This window comes from Alligator mississippiensis, chromosome 4 (assembly GCF_030867095.1).
Source record: "Alligator mississippiensis isolate rAllMis1 chromosome 4, rAllMis1, whole genome shotgun sequence".
NCBI classification, from domain to species: Eukaryota; Metazoa; Chordata; order Crocodylia; family Alligatoridae; genus Alligator; species Alligator mississippiensis.
This window is the reverse complement of record NC_081827.1, coordinates 66,716,838-66,739,007: the sequence shown is the minus strand read 5'-3', so window position 1 is coordinate 66,739,007 and position 22,170 is coordinate 66,716,838. Positions and strand designations below refer to the sequence as shown.

The 22,170-nt window shown below is 42.7% G+C and overlaps 1 protein-coding gene across 1 annotated transcript in view; it reads right to left on the bottom strand.

The window, feature by feature from the left end:
* The window catches only part of LEMD3 (LEM domain containing 3), a 67,397-nt gene that overhangs the window by 35,382 nt on the left and 9,845 nt on the right, over positions 1-22,170 (bottom strand). Inside the window, exons 2-3 of the mRNA XM_019491299.2 lie at positions 5,083-5,120; positions 960-1,026 (exon numbers count right to left, since the gene is read on the bottom strand). Of these exons, the coding sequence (XP_019346844.2) occupies positions 960-1,026; positions 5,083-5,120 (105 nt within the window). The remainder of the gene's footprint in view (positions 1-959; positions 1,027-5,082; positions 5,121-22,170) is intronic.

Below are 22,170 nucleotides of genomic sequence, written 5' to 3'. Positions count from 1 at the left end.
GGTAAGCAGCAGCAGCAGAAAAGTACAAGGGGAGTCAACTGGGCAAGGGTGGAGGTTGCAAAGTTCAAGCCACTTGACTCCACCACCACCTAAATCCCTGCCACTGCTTTCCTTACTGCAGTGGTGGGGGGACGCATTTTAAGACAACTCTCCAATAATTATTCTATACATGATATAAATTGTAATCAAAGCCCAGTAAATCAAACAGCTACACAACACTTAAGCAATATAAAAACCATTTGTCTTGCTAAAGTGAACTTAAGAGCAATGATTCTCAACCTGGGCCCCATAATCTAGTCACCAGGAAAAACTGCCCCACACAGAGGGCAGCACCATACACATATTCTTCCTACATTAGAATCCTCTGATAAAGCAGGCAAAAGAGCTGGCTCAGGCTGCATCCCCTCCTGGTCCATTCCCTCCACTCCCCATGCTCCTTCCTCCCAGACATGCACAGAACAGTTCCACATGTCCTACATGCCTCTGTTTGCAGGAGGCATTGTGCACAGCCAGATGTGCCCTGGCTTCAACAGAAGCCAGCTCACCTGGCCTGCTTTAGGGTCATCAGAGAAGCTTAATGCAGAAGGAGAGTGTACACACAACACAGCCCTTCCCAGTTTGGCTGTGCAGCAGGAACATGGGGCAGTGACACCCAGTTGAGGAGCACAGAGGCAAGGTGAGCACAACAGCTTTTCTTAACTGGGGGTACCATCAAGTTGTGGAAGGGTGCCTTGACTCTGAAAAAAGGCTGGAAACCACTGCTCTGAAGAGTCAATCCCAAGAAGTCACAGGCTTGAAAATGTGGTTTATGAGAGTTAGAACACCCACCACTGGACGTCAAAATGGGATTTACCTGAATATCCCAGGAAAGAAAAAGAGCCCAAGGACTGTATTTAGTTTCACAAGCCACATTCTGCATCAATGATATTTTTAGTTACCATAAAATTTTAAAACATTACCTGCTACTTGCGCCAATCTCTCGTGAAGTTTATATAAACTGTTCATCATGAGACTCTTCTCACTTGCCTGTAATTAAAGAAGCTGGTTAATATCAAATCAATGAACAGCTATAAAAAGAAAGGCATCTTTCCTCTACCCCAAACCTTAAGATGAAACTTTTCTCCTGTTAGATTATCCACACAAACAGCAAAATAAACAAAGCATTTTGTGCCTCAAAAGATAAACCAGTGCAAAAAAAAAAAAAAAAAAAGGCAGCTGCCTATACTACTCAAAGGATAATTCTGTCAGGTCACGAATTAAGAAAGGGCAGTACCTGGATTTCCAAATACAAACCCTAGAAAGCAGACTGACAATTTAGAAAGTTGCATTGTTCTCTCTACATTAGCACTAAATCACTGCACTAGAAAGATCTTGGTAAGTATTATGAACTTGGAAGTGTTAAGTTGCAAAAAAGGAAACAAACAAAAGGTGCTAAATATCGGTTTTCAGTGAAGGCACAACACCACTTTCTGCAAAACTTAACTGAATTTCCATTGAGTTATATCCTCTGCATTCAGACTAGCACTGGATTTTTGCAAAGGAACTATGTACTATGAGCTTTAGACATCTATCTTCAAACTTAACCAGCTCATTCCAAATCAAGAAAATAACCGTCTCAGAACTGTGCAGATGGATAAAGCAGTCAGTGTTTGTAAGATAAGATCCCAAGCCCTGGGCACACTACATTTTGTAGCATTATAGGGGCATATATACTTCTACAAAACAAACTAATGTACATGCTCAGGGCAGCTGTAGTGCTACAAAAAGAAAATCTACTATATTTTGTAGCACTACATATAAAATGTGAATAATTATACACAGAGCTTCTGGAGTCTTTGGCCAGCATGCCACAGTGCTCCATTCTTCCTCTCCCTTCCCCTCCCAGCACCCAACAGCAGCAGCCCCAATTGCTCAAGGCTTCCCCTGCTGTGGCAGGAATAACAGAAACAGCTACCCTCTCTCCCTTCTTCCCCCCCACCCCACCCCCGCAGCGGCAGCAGCAGCAGCTGCTGCCACCACCACCATTAGGGGAGACGGTGGGTGGGCACCATTTTTGACAGCTGCTACACCAGGACCAGAGCTGGGACTTGGTAGTAAAGCAGCAGGCAAAAGACGGGCTTTCCTCTCCCTTGCCAGGGGTTGGCAGAGACATCTAAAATTCAGACCCCAACCACTCCTGGAAGTAGCAGGGGAAAGGAAAGCAGCTGCTTTCTCCCTGCTACTCTCCCAGGCAGCAAGCAGGAGAAGGGACTGTGTTTCAGCTGCTGCTGCAGGAATAGGACTTGAATGGGTCATAGAAAAACTGTCTTTGATAGCTGTCTGCCCTCTCCAGTCTCAGACAACAAGGAGGCTGCTATCCAGCAGCTACCAGCTGACCACTGTCACCTTCCCCAGCAGGAGAAAGGGGAAGGCTAATCGATGACTGGGCTCACTAATAGGCTGCCCTGGGGACAAGAGCAAAGGATGTGCCCTCTATTTCTCCCTGGATGAGGCAGTCTCTTAAAATACATTTACACATGCTCCAACACATTCCAGTTGAAATGCACTGGATCAGACTCGATTTATCAAGTCCCAAGGGCTGCTCTAATTAAAATGCCTCCCCCGCCATCCCAAGTATGTGTATAGGTAACCTTTGTTCTTCGGCCTTTAGGGATCTACTGACATCTCTCTGGAACAAGGAACAGCCAGAATGAAGTTCTACATTCCCAGACTTGGAATTCACTCTTTGCCAGATGTGTACCAGTTCTAGCTCACTAGTCTTTATAGTATGCCACAAAGAACATATCTTAATGGCTTATTAAGAATTGGATATTGGGTAGGTTGGAGGTTATTTTATTTCAGTTACATTTATGTTGTGTCTATGTATCCAAGTTTATGCAGCAGAAAGTGAAGGGATTCTTTTGGTCTATTGGTAAAAATACTACTACAAATGACCAAAACACCAGAAAGGGCTCATTTTGTTCAGCTTTGAAGGATTGTCTAGATGTATATGAAATATTATTAATCAGATAATCTATGGGAGTACACAATTAAATAACTAAATGAAGATTAAAGACTTACTTCCCCAAATAAAAATGGGTGGAAGGTCAAATAATACACAACTTCTAGCATTGTTAGCTGCATTGATGAGAGCTTACTATCTTATTAATGAAGTCCAATTTTACCGCAGCACACATCAAGAACTGCTCCAGAGATCATTTCTTATTCAAGTACGTTTCTATCCTAATACAGTTTTCAAGGATCATGCTGGCAACAAGAGGAGTGTTTAACGATTTACTTAACTCCAGCTAATGGTTTCTAGGCTGTCAAAATGTGTTCAGTGACCCACCAAATAGCTCTAACTACCAGCTCCTGCAACTACCTGGAGACAGAAACAGTCAACTTCCTGGAAAGTTTTATATGAAATACCAACTTTACATACGTTTGACAGCTGGAATATAACGAACATAGTAAGAATATATATAATGTTCCACTAAAAAAAAAAAACCAAAAAAAAACCTGAGCTTGAAACAGCTCATTTTTTGGAAGTTTTTATTAAAAAAAAATCTACCTACATCTTTGCTTATGACCTTTGGCTCAATATAGTGAAATGTTTTCATGAATTGGGTATCCAGGTTGTAGCTGTATTGGTCTAGAGACAAAAGGAATCAGAATTCATGGTAGAGGTGATATCTTTTATTAGACCAACTAGATTTTTGCAAAAAAATACTTTAATTCATAGATTCATACATTGTAAGGCCAGAAGGGACCTTGGAACATCATCAGGTCCAGCCCCCTGCACCAAGCAGAAAGACAACTGGGGTTAGGTGACCCCAGCAAGGTGACTGTTTAGTTTCCTCTTGAAGATTCCCAGGGTAAGTGATTGCACCACCCCTGGAGGGAGCTTATTCCAGTCTGGACACCCTGACTGTGAAGAAGTTTTTCCTAACGTTGAGCCTGAATCGATCTTCCAGGAGTTTGTGGGTTTTCCTCTCGGGTGCCCTGAAAGCAAACAATTGCTCAACAAGCCCTTGATCTACTCCCCTAGTGCAGCAGTAAGCTGCTAAGTGTAAAGAAGCTGTCCCCCCTCAGCCTTCTATCCTCAGGCTGAAGAGTCCCAGATCCCTCAGCCTTTCCTCATATGGCTTGCCTTTTAAGACTCTGATTATACAGGTGGCTCTTCTTTGGATTCTCTCAATCTTGTCCATGTCCTTGTTAAAGCGTGATGCCCAGAACTGGACGCAGTACTCCAGCTGCAGTCTCACCAGTGCCAAGTAGAGTGGAAGAATCACCTCTTTGGCTTTGCTGAACATGCATCAATCAATGTATGCCAGAGTATTATTTCCCCTACTGGCTACCGCATTGCACCGCCAGCTCATATTCATACTGTGGTCTATTATTATCCCCAGGTCCGTTTTATTCGTGGAAAACTTTCTGGCATGCCCCTGTCCAGGGGGCAGTTCTGTGATTGTGCATAGGCAGGCAGGCAGACCTCCTGTGAAATATGAACTTTCATTTCTACCCAGAACTTTTACAGTCTTTTCACCTATGCCTGTAGAAGGGTGTTTGTGCCCGAAAGCTTGCAATTAAATTTTTTTTTTTTTTTTGGCAAAAATCTAGTTGGTCTAATAAAAGATATCACCTCTACCACAAATTCTGATGTTTCATGAATGAACTTTGTCTGTCATCAGAAACTAACAGGAGACGCATGGGAAGAGTACTGATTAGCATAACCCTCATGGATAATTAGCATCCCATGGTAACTGTACTCTACTGAAAGGATACAGAGATTTGCAGGACAGAAGAGAACAATGGAAAGGAATAATCTGTAAGGAATACAGGAAGAGGTAGTTCTCCTGTTTTCTTTAAAACTCATTTTAAATGGGCTTAAGTAACATTCTTAAGCACAGCATTTTTCACTTCAAATCATAAAAACAGACGTTAAATGTGCTTAATGTGACAACAATTTAATTCATTCACTTACTGCCCTGAGTGGCAAAATGACCTCCGCTAAATAGTTTGACATACCTAAACACATCTTTGTTAGTGTTAATTTTGTATAAACACAAAATCTCACTACAAATATTAATCACATCTACTTACTTTTATTTTGCCAAGCTCTCCACTGAATGGATATTGAACTATCAAGGAAAGAAAAAAAAAAGTTAATTAATCCATTACAATAAAAAAACCTATTAAAAAACGGACAAGAATATAATCTCAATCTCATTAGCAAAAAGTCTGATCTTTTATGAGGATTATAGCTTTTTTTTTTAGATTCAGAACATACGCAGTCTTTAAATTTACAGTCGTCTCATTTACATTTGGCATAACAACCAACTCAACTAAATTCCATATTTTCTTTTGTGAGATCCCAGCAATTTGAAGAAACAGTCAGCAATATACCAGTTGAAATAGTTAAAAAAAATATGACTGCTTGGATATGACTATAAGAAATATACCAACACTCTGTCAAACCTAAAATAAACTCCAAAAGTAATTATCACATTTAAATAAAATGTGAGATAGCAAAACCTTTACAGTCTGTCTATGCAAAAAAAACCGAACAACAACAACACCACATCCTTATTCCATGATGACCTCTCTATCACAATGCTATGGAGCAGGAGTGATCCGAAATGAAGGGGAACTGTAGGTCAGCTTATGGAAGTATAAGTAACATGTCTAAATAACACAGTTACTACAACTCATTGACACACAAGCTGCAGATACCTAAGGCTGTAGCCAAGAAAAAGAGTATGTAGACAGAGGAAGCTGAATCTAGTCATATAACTGAAAAAAATACAAGTTTTTAAGCAACAACAGACCTAATGCAGGAATTACTGGGCTTTATTTTATGGCCTATGTATGCAAAAGGTCAAACTATGATCATGAATCTTCTACAGGCCTCAGTACGTGAAGTGTTAACAAATGCAGAAAAAAATGGAATCTTAAAGAACCTAAACTGCGAGTCCAAAAGGGAAAAGTCTGTAAGCTTAACCTGTTCACTAGTGTTTAATATAGTAAGCACACTGAACAAACACCCAAGCTGTTATAGCTCTACTGTGTACATGAAACAAGGGAATTGCACAGTGGAATCATTCAGGGCAAAATATTTTTTAAGAGCGTATCAAAGTATTAAGACTTCTGGGTCAGCTGCTCTAGATAGTCACTTACAACCAGATTAATTGTTATTTTTAAGTCAGTTGGCATGTCAATAGTCAGAGACTCTTCATTTTTTAATCAAGTGTTCAATATCAAAAGCATCACTGGACAAACACAAAATCTAGAGCATAAAGTATAAAACATGATTACATAAATATATAAAATATCAACATGCATATACTCTCTGTTAAAACAAACAAAAAAAGTCTCTTACAATTGCAAAGGACTATGGACAGAGTGGAAGTAAAGACTCAGTTGCAAAACAGTCCCAGGGCCTCAGGTAGCCACTATGAAAAGTCCCCAAGATAAACCAAATGTAAACAAAACTATAAACCTAAAGAAACAACAAGGCAGTCATTCGAAACAAGAGCATCCCCTTTAGGTTGTGTGCTCTTCTTTGCTTCTCCCTTATCCCTGCTGGTTGATCCAAGCTGCAGCCAGTAGCACGCCTACTCAGCCTCTCCTGCAGTCTTCACTGGAGCTCCTCTCAGTCCTCTAACCAGGGCCATTACTTTTGAAGCAGACACTCCTTTGCACTGCAACTGCATGTGTGCGTCTTAGGCCTGCCGCTTCAGGTCCCAATGCAAAACAGCCCATCTTAAAGGGCCCACACACCTTTCCTTTAATAATAGGGTACAGGTCCCCATTATATTCCCACTATTGCCTCTCAGGACAATTTGCATAGAAATATTTCCTACACTGCTAAAGCAGCCTCAGCTTTCAAATCACCTCTAATATTTCATTTATTAAACATCAAGAGAATAGTTGCTGCACTGCAAACATATTAATCTAAAGATAAAAGCAACAATTAATTTAATATTAAACATACTCCCAAGGAATATTTTATTGATTAAACTAAAGGTTGGCATCAGTAAGGAGAAGAAAGGACAGCTGCTATGCAATCCCAGGTACTTCTCATTATTTATGGGACATGTTCCATGCAGCAAATTGTTTCACAAGGTATTTCCCTTTAGTTTAGGGGTAGAAAGCCAAAGAGGGCAAATTCTAGTGTTTGTGAAATCAAGATTTCAGCACTGGCTAAGTTCAGTGGAAAATGTGCAAAATACCCCAAACCACAATCCCATACATTCTAGGACACTTGCAAAAAGCATCATTTTAGTCTGTGCAGGGGCTTCAAGTTGAGCAATAAATTGAAGTCCACCCTATCCCATCCCATCCTTCCCCATGTCACCATATCCCAGAATACAGCTAATCCTGTATTATCTACACTGTTTTTAGAGTATGACTTTGCATCTGGCTATATTAGAACACTAAATTTGCCAAGTATTCCCAGTCAAATTATATCCATATCATTAATTACCACTCCCAATTTCCCTCATGCAATTACTGTGTGATCGACCTATCAGTTACCCAATAATCAGGTTCTAAGCCATTTAATATGGACTACACTGAATTTATTTATTAAATGTATGTGCTGTCCTCCCCAAGAAGGTTCAGTGACATACAATAATAAATTAACCATCTACAGAATGTGAAACAACAGTCTCCCCAAAAGACAGACTAAATTAAAGCAACCTATTTTGCATAACACTCATCATTATCAGGATGTCAGGCAAGACATTATGACACTATCAACCATAAATAAAAAGGCTTAAGATTTCTCACCTCTACCTAAACCTATTTCAATAGGATGCTCGTCATCAGTAGCTGGCAAGGGAGTCCTCACGGCCTCTTAGTCCTCTGGATGAATACCTAGGGTTGTATCTTTCAGTTTAGACAACAGTGGACAAAAACCTAAAATATCTTAGAACTGTCGAGCCCCGAGGCCCTACTCTTTTCATACGATCAGCCATTCAAATTAGCCATCAAGCATCTTACTTATGGCTCCCCTCTCCAAACTTCTGCCTAATGCACGCAGAAGCTACAAACAGCTAGTGGCTGGAATTGTACTCACATGTACTACAGAGATGACAGCCATATATCAGCACTTTAAAAAAAAAATTGAAGCAGGCTTGTCAAAGATGCAGCCTACAGACCCCTATTATCCTGGCCCCTTGTGCTACCCATGGATCTCCAAGTTGACTCACAGGCTGGGCAGACCAAACAGCCCTATGCATCACACATGGCACCCACTCCAGCTAGCATCCCGGAGCAGCAGAGCAGTCGCTGCATGCAACAAAGTCCTAGAGCAGGTAGAACCAGAACCATGCCACGTGAAACACACACACCAGGACACAAGCTGGATCAGGAATGTTGGACTTGTCTGTGGGTTTGATCCAACCTACTGACTAGCCCCATGCAACTGAAGTTACTAGCTGAGCAGATCAGTTTGAAAGGTCCCTCAGCCACAACAATTTAAGATGGCAGCATAAGAAACTTCCGAAATGAATAAGGACTTCTAGAAAGAAAAATCAGAATTACTTTTATTTTCACTCTGTAACCTTTTCTTTTATAGATTAAATATGATTAGATCAAAACCCAGTTTATTAGCCATAATGTTTTGCTTCATCTCAGATACCAAAAACCCCAAAATCTGAAAGCACATCAGCACTGACAATGCATGCTTGGATTGAAATGCCTAGCAGTCAAAATAAAAGCAAGCCTCCAGTACGATATGGGGAGAGTGAGCACAACTCTAGTCTCTCTCTCTGATAGCTAGCATCTATATAGACTAAGTACATTTCCAGTCTTATGACCAAATCTCTCATCTGTGTTTTAGCCACTAGATTCTCATCTCTCACTTTAAAAAATTTCAACTGGCCAAAGCATCCACTACTAACACAAAGGTTAGTTAATCTTTTGTTAACACAAAAGATTAGTTTAGAACTAATCATACTTAAGCTTATTTTGGCATCAAGAGCATCACACAAACTTGTGTTATAACACTATTGTTTAGGGTAGATCCAGAATGGTATAAAACAGAGGTAGTATTTAGGATGTATGGTTAGTGTGCCCAAATAAATTAATTAAGCTTCATATAAGAGATATAAGCTTTTAAGACAAAACTTCAAAGACTACATTAACCAAGAAAACTGAAATTTATATTTTCATACTTAATTTGCATCTATGGCCTGTAGGCCACATCCAGACCCCAGGAAACAGGACTGGGGAGGAGAGGGGGGAGCTTCAAGCAGAAGTGCTGGTTGAAGCCCCCTCTCCCAGTGCAGCAGCTGGGGGGGGCGGGGGTAGCATCAACCCCCCTCTCCCAGTACTGCAGTGGGGAAAAACACCAGCAATGGCTGGGTCCTAGTGCCTGCTCTCCCACCTCTGATCCAAATTGGGTCAATCCACAGCCTTAGAAAGACTGTGGTACTGTCTATATGGCTCCTTCTTGCCTCCTTTTGTAAGAGTCAATGCTAAGAATGATTTTTACAACAGAAAGCATTCTGTGCCATTGAAAGAGTGGTGTGCAGAGGGAATCCAAAACAGCCAAATGGAAGTCAAAACAGGTGATTGCAGACATAAAAAAACCCAGCAAAAAACAGTGCTTTACTTTAAACTTGACACATTTCCATGTACGCCCAGAAAAGGAAGCGCGTTACTTCAACCCGGTTTGTCCAACATCTATACAGATTGGGCACTTGAGTGGAGCTTTTTTTTGCACTTTTAGCTAAAGCTGATTCAATCAGCAATCAATTCAATTAGATTGAATCAATTTTAGCTAAAAGTGCAAATAAGCCCCACTGAAGCACTCAATCTATACAGACGTCGCAGAACTGAACTAGAGTAACACACTGCTTCTTCCGGTAAAGTGCAGTTTTTTGTTTTGTTTTTTAAATGTCTGCAAGCAGTCAATCTGATTTTATAGCAAGCGGTCTGTGCCGCTATTGCCATTTTTATTCCACCAACTCTACTCCCAGTGCCACTGTATAAGACTTAGAGCTGGAGTGCTTCCCAATACCTGAGAGAGTATACATGGCAGCTACTTTAAAATGTGATTACTTGCCACCAACACCCCAGCCTGTATTTTGCTTCCTAACTAAAGCAGCAGTTCCCAAACTCTAACAGATTGCACATCATGAATTTAGAACTATACAACCTTAAGTACCACCAGCAAATTTTTTTCATATAAAGTAATTATAATAAATCTGTTAACGTGTACCAGTGACAGGTTGTCTGCATACCACTGGTGGTGCCCGTACTACAGATTGAAAACAGCTGAACTAGACTATATTCCATGGCTGTCTATCTGTAACAGAACATACCAATAGAAAAAGCTTAATTTCTAGAACTTGTATGGGACCATTTGGGCTGCTACATCATATAAGAAAGGGAAGGATGTGCACTGCCTCCTCTCTCAAAGCTATCAGCTCTGAGAAGTCAACGTGCCACCTGGTCATTCCCTTGATGGCAAAAGATCCTTTCACTATGGGTGCACTGATAAAGATCTTTTGGGCTGATACCGATAGCCGATTTTTAAGGAGCCATATCAGCTGATACTGATCCAATTTCGATATGCAGCTGGGTTGCTTGGAGACCAGCACTGGTGTGGGGGAAGGGATGGGGGAGGGGCAGATTGAGGCCCCCTGCAGTGAGGGAGGGAGTGGGGCTGGGGCAGGTGCTGCTCAGCCTGTATAAGGCACAGGACGGAGCTGCAAGCAGCTCGTCCAGGGACACGGAGTAGGCGGGGAGGCAGAAGGCAGCTCCCACTCTGCACGCACCACTGGGAGAACATGGCCAGCACATGCCTCCGGATTTGTGTGGGGAGAGGGTGGGCTGCAGCTACGGGCTGCGGCCAGGGCCAGAGGTGGGCTACACTTGGGGTGGGTGGCAGCAGCACTGGGAGGGGGATGCAGCCACCCCAAAATTTGCTGTAGCTTCCCTGTAGCCCCCCTCCCAGCACCACCACCACCTGCCCCAAGCACACCCTGGTCCAGCCCCTGCTGGGAAGAGCCTGGCTCTGGGTCTGGCCCGAGCCCACAGCTGCAGCCCGCCCAACCCTGCTCCGTATGCAGAACCCTAACCCTAACCCTCCCCCCCCCCCATGACCTACTGGAGTGCATGCAGGGTGGGAGCCACCCCCCACCCCCACCATGTGCCCCCTAGATAAGCAACCCACAGCTCCATCCCAACCCACCGCGGCTGGACAGCAGCTGCCCCAGCCCCACTCCCTCCCTCACTGCAGGGGCATCAATCTCCCCCCACTCCTGGCCCCATGCATGCTGCAGCTGCACACATGTATGAGGCATTTATCAGCCATATTATCGGCTGCATCAGGCAAAAGCAACCGATTTCTGATACTTTTTATTTTCCCCTATATTAGTGCCAATCTGATACGGGACCAATGTATCATGCTATTCAGTTTCCACATGCACAAAGTAAATTTTAGGTTCTTACGCTCCCTTCCCCTGCCCAGTCCAACTGTACGGAGGAACAAGTACACAACACAGACTCATTCAGTTCCTTTGTGAGAGCAGACTGACCAGAAACCTTGCTGGATCTTTGGATTCTAAGCAGTTAAAATAGATTGCTCCCATAACTGGCTTCCTAGATTACATTATTTTCTTAATTTTCAAGTTAGGTTATCTGTACCCCTGCATAGTGTTTGGTTAATTTATGGCAGACTTAGAGACGAAGCAGTCAAGGCTCAAGAAATGAAACACTTACCCTACCATTTTTCTCTCTCTGGATAAATATATGCATTACTAGTCATGCTTGAGAAAAGACACTTTTCACTTCTTGTTCTGAGGCATGTTCACATCAAGGGCAAAAAGGAACGTGGAAATTTCCTCCAGTTTATGCTTAGAAGCTTCCTCAGATCTGCAGTTGGTTTCAAAAATCAACCATGACCAATCCAAAAAGTCCTACCTTTCCTTCACCTATTCTTTCTCTAGAAACAAGACGAGAAACTTAAAAACCTTTCAGTTCATGAGATCACATAGAGAATTTTCCATCACAATCCACAGGGTACCTGCAAAACTAAGAAACAGCATGCCAAGAGCAACATGACCATACTGGCCTTTCCTAGGTACGACCTCGATTTTGAAAGAGCTATAAACACATAAATCCTCTGAATTCTGCATGCCTGCTTATCTTCTCTCTATCCACTGGTTTGTTATTTGATTTAGAAGACATTTTCACATCTAAATAGGATATTAGCACTAAAAATACCTAAAGGATCTCCTCTCAAGAAACCTCACATTTCCATTTAGCCAAATATCCACAAATGTCTGTCAACAGCACATTGGAAGTATCAGAATACAAATGCCTACCCTTCTCATATGAGCAACTGACTCAAAATATCCTTTTAGGGGAGCCAAGCAAAAGTTAACATAAATATGTACCTAAACTGTTAACAACTGGGTAAAAGATAAACTGCAAGAAATCATGCATAGATCCTGTCCATCTTCTACTGTGCTAGTTCTAGATGCTCAAAGGCAGAGCTTTTCTTCAAAAAGAAAGTTTTCTATTTCTTTTAAGGTTTATTTTTAAATACCAATAGCAAAACACAAGTCAAAAAATGATTTCTTTATAAAACATGTGGCTTCAGCACTGTATTTAGCATTGTGTGTATATTTAAAGAGGCAGCCTCTAGCCCCAATAATATAAATTGATACCAGCCAGACAAGATCCTATTCCTGAGAGAACAAGCTCAAAGAAGTTACATTCAACCCTCTCATCAGGTGGCCTTAAACCTGAGCTGGAAAGCTCATTACATTCAGTTACAAGAATTCTAGGGAGAAAACTCCATAGCAATATTCTAGAAAAGTCAAGGTACCCTGGGAGCTCTATCCTTTTTGCCCTCAACAACAGTTAAAGAGTTGTTCAAGTGCTTAGACATCACAGCAATTACAAAAAGAAAAAATGAGAACAGCTCATTCCAGCCAACCAGTCAAAGAAGCCGTAGCTGGCTGTTCTGGACCAATCAAGGTACGAAACTAGTGAATGGTTTCTTACCTCACCACCTTTCAGTGAAGAAATGCATCCTGGCACATTAGCTACACAGTTCAGCGTGAAAGGTGAACCAAGAACTTATTAGCGCATATCTCCCTGTGATCACAGTTACCCTATATTTGCAACAAAACGCAACTCTAAATATCAGAAGTCCTACTCAAGAGGAGGAGCAAACAAGCCATCAACCCATCTCATGTGTTTTGTCTGTGTTCCTCCTGCCCCAATGTCTCCAATTCAGGGAATTCTCAGGGAAAAAAAACAAGGCTAATATTACAATGATCAGACAGGGACAAGATATCAACGTTTCTCAGATCTTCTACAAGCATGACAAGGAGTTTCCGCCTCTCCTTGCAATTCTTGACTGAGATGATAGAAGTGTTAAATGTACCACCCAGACCCACTCACTCCATTAAACAGCCCGGCCATAGGTTGCTAGGCAACTATCCTGTTCCATAATAGATAAATAAATAAAAACAAAACAGCTCAATTTAAAACAAAGACTGTAGTTAGGTTTGTTCAATTAATGAATTTCTCTAAGGCGTGGAATATATAGTGATTCTGAATTCCACTGCCAGTGGAACCACCTCTATTCACACTTTAAAAAAAAAAAAAAAAAGTTTACTGAGAAGTCCTTTTCTCCCATTAGCAGCTCTTTTTACTGTGGGAGTCCCTTGACAAAATGACTTCAAATGTTAGCATACAAAAAAACTACAACTCTTGGTTCCAAAATGATACTTTTTATTAGACCAAATGGGAAATCGCAAGAAAACTGTCCTTTTCTGCAAGCTTTTAAGATTAAAGTCCCTTCATCAGGCTCTGGGAAAAGTGGGCAGATTGGAGGGGAGGGACAGAATCCAGCTAAAGCTAGACAGGTTACAGAGGTGGGCAGATGAGACTAGAATGGAAGTTAACGCAAACAAGTGCAAGGTGCTGCATCTAGGGAGAAGGAACCTGCAACATACCTATAGGCTGGGGAACACCCTTCGACAACAGTGGCTGAAAGGGATCTTGGAGTCATTTCTGACTCCAGGATGGACATGAGCCGACAATGCAAGGAAGCAGTCAGTAAGGTTAACCGCACCTTTTCGTGCGTCTACAGATGCATCACAAGCAGGTCCAGGGAGGTGATCCTTCTCCTCTAACTATGGCCTGACCAGTGCCGCATAGAGCACTGTGTCCAGTTCTGGGCACCACACTTCAAGAGGGATGTGGCTAACATTGAGGGGGTCCAGAGAAGGGCCACTTGCATGGTTGGTGGGGCAGCAGGCCAGGCCCTACGAAGATAGACTAAAGGCGCCTGAATCTATTAACCCTCCACAATGGAAGACTGAGAGGGGATCTGGTGGCCGTCTATAAACTCACCAGAGGGGACCAGTGGAAAATAGGTGAGGCTCTGTTCCCCCAATCACCACCTGGGATAACAAGGAATAATGGCCACAAATTGATTGAGAGCAGGTTCAGGCTTGATATCAGGAGACATTACTTTACAGTTAGGGCTGCCAGGCTCTGGAATGGGCTCCCAAGGGAGGTGGTGCTCTCCCCTATCTTGGGGGCCTTCAAGAGGAGGCTGGATAGTTATCTGGATGCGGTATTATGATCCCAGCACTTGTTCCTGCCCAGGGCAGGGGGTAGGACTTGATGATCTGTTCAGGACCCTTCTGACCCTAGATACTATGAAGCTATGCATCTCCCCCAAACTCCAGCCAGTTCCCATGACTATAGCTCTGAAGTAGAGGCCTCTACCACACCAAATAAAGCTTGGGTCACAGAGCCACAGCAGCCAGTGGTATTGCATTTTTGGGAACAGCTGTCAATTCCTCACCTCACTCTGCATACACCCAGGATTTTCCTCATTAATAAGAGTACCCTAATTGCGCAAATTCCAAAGAGAGGGTTTAAAAAGAAAAATTGCATTTTGTGTATAGAGAATTTTTTGATTACCTGCCTGCAATAGACTGATAATTAAAACAAGCAAATGTCACCCTTCACATTAAAATTCAGTGATTCACTACCCCCCCACCAGTCTCTCTTTTTCAAGCCCCTTGTTCTTATTCAACTTTTGACTCCTTTGTTTTAGTTCCTCAACACATCCCTTCTCTTTCTGGTTCATTATTTTACTTCTCCCTCCTGAAGATGGAAGAGGTGACACATCTGTGATGGGCCAGCAGCAGGGATGATGCTCAAGGGCAACCAGCATGGTTTAATTAGGGGCAGATCCTGTCAGACCAACCTGATTGCCTTCTACAATCAGGTCACAAAATCATTGGATGCAGGTGTCGCCATGGATGTAGTTTTTTTGGACTTCAGGAAGGCCTTTGACACTGTCTCCCACCCCAGTCTCATTAAAAAGGTAGGCAACTGTGGCATTGATGCCTACACAGTCAGATAGACTGCAAATTGGCTGAGGGGTCGTACTCAGAGAGTAGTGGTAGAGGGGTCATATTCGACCTGGAGGGAAGTGGGCAGTGGAGTCCCCCAGGGCTCGGTCTCTGGGCCCACACTGTTCAATTTTCTTTATTAGCAACTTGGACAATGGGGTGAAAAGCACCCTATTTAAATTTCCAGAGGACACCAAGTTTTGGGGTGAGGTGGGCACGCTAGAAGGCAAGGACAGATTACAGCAGGACCTGGATAGGTTACAGGAATGGGAAATGAAAATAGGATGGGATTCATACTGACAAGTGCAGGCTGCTGCACTCAGGCAGTAGGAACCAGCAGCATACCTATAGGCTGGGCAACTCCCTTCTCAAAAGCACGGTGGCAGAAAGAGATCTTAGAGTCATTACTGACTCCAAGATGAACACAGGCCAACAATGCAAGGACACGGTCAATAGGACTAACTGTACCTTGTCATGCATCCACAGATGCATCAAAAGCATGGCCAAGGAGGTGAACCTCCCCCTCTATGCGACTCTGGTCAGGCCACAGCTGGAGTATGACGTTCAGTTCTGGGCACCGCACTTCAGGAGGGATGCGGACAGCATTGAGAGGGTCCAAAGGAGGGCCACTCACAGGATCCAGGGACAGCAGGACAGACCCTATGGAGGAGAGGCTACAGGACCTTAACCTGTTCAGCCTTCACAAGAGAAGGCTGAGGGGGGACCTGGTAGCCGTCTATAAACTTACTAGGGGGGACCAGCGGGGATTGGGAGAGACCTTGTCTCTCCGAGCGCCTCCAGGAGTAACAAGGAATAACAGCCATAAATTGTTAGAGAGTAGGTTTAAATTAGACATTAGAAGGCACTACTTCACAGTCAGGGCAGCTAGGATCTGGAACCAACTTCCTAGGGAAGTGGTGCTCGCCCCTACCCTGGGGGTCTTTAAGAGGAGGCTTGATGTTTACCTAGCTGGGGTCACTTGAGCCCAGTTCTCTCTCCTGCCCAGGGCAGGGGGTCAGACTAGAAGACCTACAAGGTCCCTTCCAACCCTACATCTATGAATCTATGAACCTATGAATCTGACAGACACTGCTTGTGAAAGGGTCTGTATCTCACTCCCCAGTTACAGAAAAGTATTCTTACTCTAGTAAGTTCTTGCCATGTCCTTCATAACTTATTACACTACTTCCACTTGCATTTGGCAGCACAAAGGAAATCACAAAATGAATTTCTTTTTCTTTTCCTCAGGAACCCAGCTATAAAAAGTGATTCAACATGTAGTCTGAAAGCTACTTTTTCACCATGAAGACCTAGGAAATGTCTACATCTCTATTTTGAGGCAAACCAAAGGCTTGCACACGGGAGACAAATATTTGGTAGACTGAGTTTCGTGTTTCTGTTCTAGGGTGCTCATGCACTACTTATCTCATTTTCTGTACTTGGCTCTAATTGTGGGCAAGAGACAAAAAAATAGTATGGCTGTGCCAAACGTCTATGTTTCAATTTGGTTTCGGATTCAGCTGTTTTGGAGAGACAATGATTCATTTTGGTGTTTCGGATCACTGTTCCATTTCGATTTGGCCGAATCTGCTTCGGAGTTTCGACACTGTTTCAGTGATTTGGCCATAGGCTACAATGGGGAATCACAAAAATGCCTATAACGTCATTTTTTGCCCGATTCGGATGAAAATTGCAGGGATGGTAGCCCCTTCTGAGGGAATGAAGCCTGCCAAGTTTCAATGAGATAGGTGCAAGGGTTTTTGTGGAACTGCACCTCAAACTGTTCAAAGCAAAACTTGTGTCACGTGTGGGTGTTAAGGCAGAGCAGGATGAAAACAGCAGGCATAGTAGCACCTTCTGAGCCCGTGAAGCCTGCCAAGTTTCAAGGAGACAGGTGCAGGGGTTTCTGTGAAACTGCACCTCAAGCTTCTGAAAACAAAAATCATGTCACTTGTGTGTGTGTAGGCAGAGTGGGATGAAACCAGCAGGGATGGTACCCTGTAACAGAGCACTGGGATTGGAAGGGACCTCAGGGACAGAACCCAGATGCTGGCCAGCTACAGGTGTCAATATTAAAGCAGTCCGTCCCCCCACCCCCTTCTGAGTTTCTGTTTTCCTGCAAGCCCACTTCCAAAACATTTCAGACTGTTCCGTCTCGTTTCGGAGATGGTTCAGAGCCTTCCATTCCGATTTGGATTCAGTGTTTCAGGCACTGAAACAGGCCGAAACACCTCCAAAACGAAAAGGCTGCTGAAGTTTTGCAGACATAGAAAATAGGGGTTTAGAAGTGACAGTGTAGGACACCTCCATTCTACCCTGAAGAGCCCAGACAAGTACAGAACACATTATAAAGAGATACTGGGGTGCCATGGGGGACAGTGGTCAGGTAAAACTGCCCCATGCACTCCCCTAGCCTTAGGGCTCTTAAATAAGCCTGAGACAAACAGCAAAGCTGCCTCTAGCCATGCAGCAATTTCTGGTCCATCGCCCCCACCTCCCACCCCCATGCTCCGCCCAGAAAAAGGTGCAGGTAGAACTGTCCCACTTCCTCTTGTTTCCAGGAGGGGAGGTTGTGGGGGAGGTGAACCAAAAAGAGCTGTAGGGCTAAAAGCAGCTTTGCTGCCTGCATTAGGCTTGTTAGAGAGCTCTAATGCAGGGGGAAGGGACATGTAGCGCAGCCCTTCCCAGGTTAGCTGTGCAGCAGGGGTAATTTCATGCAGTTTCACAGCCCTTCCTGGCAACAGAACCTAGCGGAGAAGCACTTGGGTAAACCAAAGTAGCACCAATAGTGGTTCTATTAGCCATGGGTGCCACCACATTCCCAAGAGTGGTAGTGAGGTGCTTTAACCCTGAAAAGGCTGAGGACCACTAGACTAAAACAATGAGCAGGTATAAACAAAAAAAGTGGTCTGGGAAAAATCCTAGATAGTAATATAAACCAGCAATTCTCAACCATGATGCCAGGGCACCCTGGGGTGTCTCCAGATCCTCTGAAGTGTGCCCTGAGGTATGAGGAGATAAGCATGGCATGAGGAGATAAGCTAAACACATAAGACCAGCTTCCTCACCCCTACTGCCCAGCCCCTTTGTAAGGCAGTAAGCACTCTAATGTATAAATTAGTTTTTGAAACTGGGTGCCACACAATTCACAAAGTTACTGGGAAGTGCCTCCCATCCAACAAAGGGAGCCTTGAGTCCAAAAAAGGTTGAGAACTACTGGCCAAAACATGACCATAGGAAGAATAATATTCAGGGCTGGATTAACCCTTTAGCGGGCCCTGGACAAAGAAACTGGTGGGCCCTGGGCTGGTCAAGACCCACTCCCCACCCAAACTCTGCTCCCACCTCCCCCTTGAGCGTGGGCTCTGCGCTCCTGCCCAACTACAGCCCCCACCGGCACCTGTCGTCTCCCTACTGGTGCCCAGAGCAAGCCGGAGGCTGGGGAAGGCACGCAGGTTCCTGGGGCAGCAGCAGCCGCAGCCCTACCAGGAAAGGAAGCGAGGTGGATGGGGGCCATTTGTGCCTCCTCCCCCTGCAGCTCAGGGCCCTATGCATGTGCATAGGCATTACTCCAGCCCTGCTAATATTTACCAGCAAGAGAACTACACCTATTTTCAATAAAATGAGACTACAGAGATAAAAGCCCAAACACTAAATATATATCAAGCATCTGGGTAACGGGTAAATTAGCATTTAAGCATATGCAATAGCTTAATATATCCCTCAATACCATGCAATTTAGACTGAAGAATTCATATACACTGACATATCACTAGTGTCCTGAAGTTGATTTGAACTTTATTTCAAAGAAAGCCTTATAAAATATTGGAGGCATTAGTTACAAATTAACAGATGCAATTCAACCACTTTTATGAGAGAAAGAGAGAGAAAGAAAGAGAAGGAGATCACTGTGTATTATAACCTCCCCAGTTACAATACACAATGATTTTGGAATATTTACCATTAGATCTGTTAGCCCAAACTTATAAAATAGACTTTCAAGAGATTTAACGTTCAGACCTGTTTGTCCCAAATGGCCTTAACAGAATGACCACTCTACAAATTTTCCATACATTTAAAACTCCTGGAATCTCATGTATAAACTACACTTGAAGAAATCAGGTTGGGATTAAGTAATAATGTATTTAGTTATAATGTACTATGGATGCAGCAGCTTTATTTGCTGTCTACTTTGGCTGAAATATGAAAATTGAATTGATCAGGTGCTACCTAGTTTAAGCTCTTATATAGACTATGACAAGAGTTTCCATTACTACTAAAGTTTTGCCTCCACCAATCCTAGGGACTGTGTGTTGGTAGATAATTTCTCAACTATGCCCTTCCTTCCACCCAGAGGAAAAGTTAAAATACAGAGATGCAAATAAAAGATGGGAACATGAAGAAAGTGACTGAGGAAAGACACGCAAACAGAAAAATGATGGAATGGAAACTTCCATACACCAGAGATTAAGAAGTCACTTGAAGCTGCCATTACAGACATGAAAGGTCATGGGAGCTCCCGGTAATACTTTATGATTATATAGTACATCAATTTAGATACTATTTTGTCTATTAGGGAGGAATTAATGCAAGTGAAGTTTACCTACACATGTCCAGTAAAGGATTCATTACTTCAAAGAGCCCATTAACTGCACTTCAAAACAAATGTAGGTGTTCTAGAAAAAACTCGAGGGTGCATAAAAAAAACTCTGAAGAATAAGAGAAATCAAGGCAGAAACTGCTGAGTAGACTGAACCCCTGCCTCCAGATGGTGATGCATGGAATATGTTATCATAGGTCTATTTTAAAGGTGAACAGATTTGTGCCAATTTGTCCTGTTAAAAAAAAAAGAAAAAAAAAAAGGAAAAAAGTTTTTGTTTCTGATATGCTTTGGTTCTACTCTTTAAATTAAACACTATTTTGAATCACTATTTACTTACCACTGGTCTTAGGTCCTCAAGGAAAGAACCACCAGAGCCTGCCAAACCCAACTGGACCCACTGAACAATCATGATTGGTTCACAGAGTGCTGTAAGGATGCAGCTGATATACTTAAGACATTCAGAGCAACATTTTTCCAAAAGCCAAGGAGATAGCAAAATACACATAACGTTAAGACCTAAATAGGGATGACAATCCTAGAAAGCAGACTGTGTAAGTAGTTAAAGTCAAATGATTTTTCCTGTCCCAAGATAAAATATTAAAATGTAACATTTTAGAAGTATTAGACACTTGAAGGATTTAGACAAGCATTTGCAAAAGATCAATTTTAAACAACTGAAGCAAAACTTCTTTAAAAATCCCTGTATGTTGTTTGAGATCCAAGTACCTTTAAAAATCTGTCCCAAAGTGACCACGTCCACTTCTAGAGTACCGAATCCAATTTATGCAAAATTGCTTAAGCAAAAGGCAGAATTAATCTTCTACCTTGCCCACAAAAGATCACAATGTCAAAGCATTCCATTTTACAGCTACCTTATAAAGTCACAAAAAATATATCACCTGAGGAAGGCAGTTATTTTCCTGCCATGCAGCACTTTCTGTTCAGCATTCTCAGTACCATATCATTTTCACCTCACCCAAGGCCATCCCTGTCTCTGGTTTCAAGGCTCCCTTTTCACAAGCCTTCTCTTGCACATTCTCAGGTTTCTCTTAAATAGCTTGTGCCTATCAATATTTGACAAGGAACACTCAATGTTGGAAATTTCAGTATTTGGAAAGTACTGATCACCAACCACATAAATATGTCATGTTTAATCAACATCATGAAGCCTTATTTTGATTTAATCTTCTGTGCATTTCAAAAAAAGCAGCAGCTTTGAAACACTGAAATATTATGCTTTGGGAGAGGTGAGGAAAGCAAGGATGGAGGGGGAAAAAACAAAATATACATGCTCACACAAACAAGAAGCAACTTAAATATATTTAACAAATGAAAAACGGGACATTTTCGTTAGTACTATGACTATTTAATATAAAGAATTCCTGCTCCCTAACATATGCTGAAATTAGGGGTGTGAAAGGTTAAATGGTTAAACTACAATTACAATATTTATACCATTAATGCATTATAGTGAATGTTTAAAACAGACTGGTAAAATTATTTATATTGTGTGGCACTAAGTCTCTCAGTGATTATGCGCTCATTATTTTCCTGTCTGCATTTTTTTTTTTTTTTTTTAAACAGCTTGTGTTTGGTAGGGTGGAGTTAATTGTATCAGGTTATCAAATTAAGTCCTGTGAATTACCATAGGGTTTACAGGAACTACTTTTGCTTCCAGGTCCACTGAGTCCCTCAAGTCCCTTCTCCATGCTGTCGCCTCAGGCCATGCTGTGCAAAGTGCAGTTAAAGAACTGAGGCTTACAAAACCCCCCGAAGTGATGTCTCTTCCTCAGTCCAGCCATTTATTTTTTTCCCAGCAGCCAGATTTAGTTTCCAGCTCACTTCTTTCAGCCCTTTATGCAGCTCTCCTCCCAAACCTGCCTCCTCTGCTGGGGACACACGGTGGGATTCTTTAATGGGAAGATCCATTTTAAAGCACCTCTTACATATACATAGTTTCTCCTGTAGCAAGAAGGGAGGAACCATTTGGCACAGAGATCCCCAGCTCTCAGAACAAAACCCAACCACCTCCATTCAGTGCTGTCAGCGCTGTGCCGCTACTTTAAATCTTCCTCCTCCATCTTGTCCTTGTTTCCCCACCCAGCTCTGGCTCCTTTTCTGGTGTCTTCACTCTCTGCCTTGCTCAGATCATACATGGTGCCAGGACGCAGGAGCCGTTTCAGCTTCACC